We start from the raw sequence: 5,902 nt of genomic DNA on the forward strand, positions 1-5,902 counted from the left end.
TTTTTTATTCTGGGCCAGCTTTAGCTCTGAGGCTTGGCTCCAGCTCTGAGGCCTCGGCTGCTGAAAGCAGGTATCTGGTTTGTTTGGGTTCTATAATCGAAACACTGTTTCAACTCCAGCTCTGAGATCCCGGCTGGCTGAAAGCAGGTTTCTGGGGTTTTGTTTAGCTTCTATATTTGTAACAATGTTTCAAACTGCAAGCTCAGAGGCCGGCAGCGGCAGGCAGGGAATGTTGGCTTCCTCCATCACTGAAGCAAGCAAGCCTCATGTTCGCTTCAAGCTGCCTGGCTGCCGGTCGCCATCTTGGCTGGCAGTTAATTTGCATATCGCCCTGATTAGCCAATGGGAAGGGTAGCGGAGGTACGGCTAATTACCATGTTTCTCTTTTATTAGATAGGATATAAAAGGCTAATATGCTAAGTGTCCCTCATCCCATACAACCAGTCGCTATGACATGCACTGATCACCAGGGGGCAGACGCTCAACGCAGGAGTTGCCATGACGCACACTGGCCATTTACAGAGAAATGACAGTGCGGACCTGGTGCTGACAAAGCAACACTTGGCTTCCTCCAAATGGGACACAGGCCCCACCACCACCTCGGAGTGACAGCCTACCAAATCGCAGCCAATGCTGCCAAGACGCAAAATGGAGCCCATAGCCCAGCCCAGCCCTGAAATGGTGGTTGTGGGCAGCGGGTAATGACATCATGTAGCAATGCCTGGCTTCCTCTCCCTAGCGACTAGTCTCCTTGCAGTTTCTTCATCCCAGAAACATGACTTGCTTTATAGCCAGGTGGAAACATTTCACACTATAACCAAATGTCTGTGAAGTGTTTTCCCGTACCTCATCTCATTTGATCCTCACAGAAGTCCTGGAGTAGGTAGACTCGGTGGAATCCTATTTTCTTTTCGTTAGCAGGAAAACGGAGATTTAGAAAGCTTAGAAACTTGTCCAGACTGAAAAGAAGTAAAAAATGGTGGACCTTGAAAATGACTTCAGGTTTTCTCACTGCGCAAAATTGTTAAATATTTTACCCTTTGTTCTCCCTGCGTGATTTACAATAATAATCTGCTTCATGTTGATATTTACTGTTGTGTTGCTGACAATTACCTGAAAGAGAAGTTGGGGTGCTTCACTGGGCTGGAAAAAGTTTAGCTAAATCAGAAAGCAGTTCTAATTAAGCAAGTTTATTCTATATCCATAAAAGGCTAAGTTAACTTGTGCATGTGCAAATACATATAAAGCTCTCGCTGGCGCCAAACGCCTGTCTTTCAGTCTGTCATTGTCAATCATGAATTTGGTTGAAACTTCTATTATAGAGAAAGGGTGAATAGCAATATTAAAATATTTCTTCTAATTAATTTCCTTTCAATGTGCACGAATCTGTGCACCGGGTTATTAGTGATAGTCATAATTCCCCAGTCACTTTACTTTCTTTTCTATGTTATTTTACTTATTTTTCTAGAAGAATAAGATATATCACAAATATATAGGCATTTGGGTTGTTTTACTTATTTTTCTAGAATAATAAGATACTAGTATATCACAAATAAATAGATATTTGGGTTGATTTTAGGGTAGTAATATTAATTTACTTTCCATAGTCCAGCCTTTGTCAGAAATTTAGTTCTGAATATTCTCTTTTTAAAGAGAATCTACTAAGTTATCTAATATTCGTTTAATCCATGAATATGTGATGGTTGTGAGAAGAGATTTCTTTTTTCTTTTAATATATTTTATTGATTTTTACAGAGAGGAAGGGAGAGGGATAGAGCGTTAGAAACATCGATGAGAGAGAAACAACAATCAGCTGCCTCCTGCACAACCCCTATTGGGGATCGAGCCCACACCAAGGTGCATGCCCTTGACCGGAGTCAAACCGAGAACACTTCTCCAGTCCAAGGCCAATGCTCTATCTACTGAGCCAAACCAGTTAGGGCTCTTTTTTCCTTCTAATCATTTATTCATTGATTCAATAAATATTTACTGAGTAGATACTATGGGCAAGGATACAAAGATTAACCAGCCTCTAAATTCCCAGAAGCAGGGATCATCCTCCTGTTCAGTTTTGTTCTGCTGTGCCAAAACTCACAGAGAACAGTGCCAGGCACGTAGTGGAAGCTCAATCTTTGTTGGTTGAATGTGGATAAGGAGTTTATTCCTTACATAGATAAGATATGAATATCAATGACTGATTCAGGACAGAGCAATATCTTCTATTTCTATTCCTAAGATTTATTTATTCACCATTCTAAGTTAATACCCATAACATAACATGGCTTTTGCAAATAAAACAATTACCCAACAAGGAACATATGAAAATGAATCCTAGTTCATCCTACCTTTATATCCCGGTGAACTATCTGATTGTCATGGAGGTATTTTAATCCTTCGAGTATTTGCTTTGTATAAAATCCAATTGTCTGCTCATTGTCTTTCAATGGGCCCCATTTTGAACGAAGGAGAGCTGAAAGACTTCCTGTAAAGTAGGGAAAAACAGCGGATAAAATCTTAATCCAAATGAGTTCTTAAAGTACATTAATAAAGTAATACTAATTTAAGCTAACATTTATTGGTTATTTACAGTGGCCTAGGAACTGTACCGGATACAAGGGCTCAAATATGAATAGCCAAGTGTCCCTGCTCTGAAGATGCTCATTATAAAATAGTAAGTAGTAAAAAGCCACTCATTCACTAACCTTAATCCAAGTCGCAATGATTGATATTAAAATGATTTCAGATACTTACTGTTTTCTAATAAAATGGAAGGTAATGCAATGTGGCTAACTTTTCTTTTAACTTAGACCAATTAAGACCTATAAACCTACAAATCCCATTCAGTTTTACCCCTCTTCAAGGCCCTAGAAATTTGTAGTTTTTAAAGGAAAAAAACATCTCTTACCTCCTGGAACCTGCTCCATGAAGATTTTAATGAAACCATTCTCACTGAAAGAACCCAGATATTGGACAATATTCTTGTGCTTCAGATGCTTATGCAATGCTATTTCTTCATGGAGGGGCTGGGAGTATCTAAAAGACATGCAAATGTCAATGAGCTAATTGTGTTAGCCAGACTTTAGCATATAAGTTTACAAAATGTAAAATGAAACTGTCAGCTATTATACCCATATATAAAATCAAATATGACCATCTGAGGCCTTCATTTCTAATAACATAAATTCTGTGAAGTTGAAGGCCTGGTAGGGTCTGAGGGGAAATGTGCCAGGCCCTTTTCTAAGCCTTTTGTATCTATTAACTTATTTCTCACAACCACCCCATGAGAAGGCTATTAAGATGACCATTTTACAGATGAGGAAATTGATTCATAAAGAGGATGACTAACCTGCCCAAGATTGCAAAGCTAGTGACAGAATTAAGATTTGAACCCAGGAAAATAGAAATAATCCACATAGCTTGCTGTCTCATAACTTATTATGGCCTCACTGGCCATAAGTCTATTGGTATCATAACAACGTAACTTTACTATTCCATTTATATGCCAAGTTTCCTTGAGCCCCTTGCTTGAAATCCTCACATTACTGTGTTCACCAATTCTATTCTATCAGGCTTTAAAAAAATTAAATCCCAACCAAGTCTATACACTACACAGCTTTAAACCAGACTTCAACATCATATACTTGGTATATGTCATTTTATCAAATTATAAAATGAAAGTATTTCATATTTCTGGAACAGACAGAACAACACTTTTGATGATTACTTGAGGAACTATAAAACTTGCAGACTCTTAATCTTGAATCCACTGTAGCTCTAATATAATTATTATACAACTAACAATGGCAAGATGTCAGCAATGATAAACAGAGTATTAAAACTATTCCTGAATTTTTCCCCCTGCTCTACAGTGAAGGCTACAGGTGTGAAAGGCACTAACTACTAAGACATATTAAGTACAAATGTGATGTCTCATAACTTGCTTCAGTCCTACATGCAAGCAAAGCTCAGATCTTACTATGGTAAATCCATATAGGCAGGATGGATTTTTTTGAATGTCAATAAGAAATATTAGAATTGGTTAGTGCTGAATAATACTATTTTCAGGAAGCTTTTCAGGATAAACTAAAGCAATATTAGATTACAAAAATCCAAATTTGTTTAATTTAAACAAACTTTTATAAACTGTGAACTAATATTCAGAAAACTGCCAACAACAAACAATTGACTTTTAGTCCTTTTATCTTCCTTCAGAATAGCTCTAGGAACTATGAAGGCAGCTATTAACCTGAGCCCTTTAACAGGATATCAGTGAAGACCACCACCATTTTGATAATTGCTTGAATGAGCTAACACAAAAAATACCAGTAAAAAGCGTTACCAATAAGATACTTAGGTAATGACTCTAAACTACGAAGATATTTGCAAGTTATTTTTTTCCATGGGGTGTAAACCACTTTAATAACACTAGTTGATAAGATTGCTCTTGATATGCATGAGATAAATTAGTGGCAAATATTGGCCTTATTGTACAGGTTTATCTTGATGACTAAATGACCTTAATCAAGTGATTAACTCAGTTTATGATGAACCAAAGGTTTCCCACCTCCTGACCCTCTACTGAAAATCAATTATGATTGTTTAAATGTAAGATCCTGGAGAAACAAACATATGCCAGCCCCTTACCCCCTCATTAGGTAACCAAAGGATAGCTCAAAAATTACAATAATAATCAGGATTCATCCTAGTTAAGAATAAGAACGCTTCTCCAATATGGAAATGGCTACTAACACCCAGCAATTCTCACTAAGTGTAAGTGCCAAGTGCTGCATGAGCACAAAATTTGTGGACAACAGGGGGTGAGGGTGAGGGCAGGATTGGGCGCTGCATGAGCACAAAATTAAAATTTGTGGACAACAGGGGGTGAGGGCAGGATTGGGGGGATGAGGGAACACCGGGGGGATAAGGACACATTTGTAATATCTTACTCAATAAAGGGAAAAAAATTAAAATTTGTTCAGGTCAATAAGCTATGCGTATCTATGGGAATTATAAGGCAATCCTATTTCTTTTCAACTAGCTGTATCAATAGAAAGAAGAAATGATATAGATCAGAGATGCTTACGTATATTCTGCTTTGAAAAGTTATTAATCTATATTGTCTCCAGAGCACCTACTCTGAGTCAAATTCCCACTACAACCATCTAAACCAGTGGTTCCCACATTGGATGGACATTTGCATCCCTTGGAAGGCCTTTAAAAAATATCACAGACCCAACCCAGAATTTTTGGGGTAGGGCCGGCATTCAGTATTTTTACAAGTTCCCCAATTAGCTCTAGTATAGAGCTGGGGAGAGAATAACTGATCTAAATAAATAGCTCAGGGGTGTCTAGACTGTTAGAGGAAGAAGCCAACCTGAGAGTAACAACTAGCTGGGACTATGACACTGTACTTCCTCTCCCTCACTCTTACTACACTCTGATTCTCTAACAAAGTGTTCACAGAGTGTGAAGGAAACACAGAAGACACTTTTTGTTGCTACGATCCTTCATTACAGATGGCAATGTTTAGTGTATGCTGGATCATGCATTATTCACGCCCATCCTACTACTTCAGTAATCATCCTTTCTAACTGCTATCTTTTAAAATGCAACATCAAAACCTCTCCAGGGCACATAGATGGAAACACCCTTGTGTGTTGCACCTCACAATAATATGATAGACTTTATTGTAATCTTCTTTTATTGATAACAAGAAGATGCCCTGCACCAGGTGCTCAAGAGAAGGGCCTATCATGCACGTTTTGAACAACCCACATTACGCCAAATGCACTGTTACAAAACAGGACCTTGCTGCTGTTGGTGTGCTTTGTGTGCACAGTGGCGGCTGAATAAACTTAAGTTACAAAGATGATTTTAAAAGTGGCTTCCTTCCAAGTACTTA

General features: G+C 38.2%; 1 protein-coding gene across 1 annotated transcript in view; it reads right to left on the reverse strand.

The window, feature by feature from the left end:
* Positions 1-5,902, reverse strand: part of MAP3K5 (mitogen-activated protein kinase kinase kinase 5) — a 170,038-nt gene that overhangs the window by 40,400 nt on the left and 123,736 nt on the right. Inside the window, exons 17-18 of the mRNA XM_005859126.2 lie at positions 2,906-3,033; positions 2,346-2,482 (exon numbers count right to left, since the gene is read on the reverse strand). Coding sequence (XP_005859188.1) covers positions 2,346-2,482; positions 2,906-3,033 — 265 coding nt within the window. The remainder of the gene's footprint in view (positions 1-2,345; positions 2,483-2,905; positions 3,034-5,902) is intronic.

Source organism: Myotis brandtii, unplaced genomic scaffold (assembly GCF_000412655.1).
Source record: "Myotis brandtii unplaced genomic scaffold, ASM41265v1 scaffold123, whole genome shotgun sequence".
Lineage (NCBI taxonomy): Eukaryota > Metazoa > Chordata > Mammalia > Chiroptera > Vespertilionidae > Myotis > Myotis brandtii.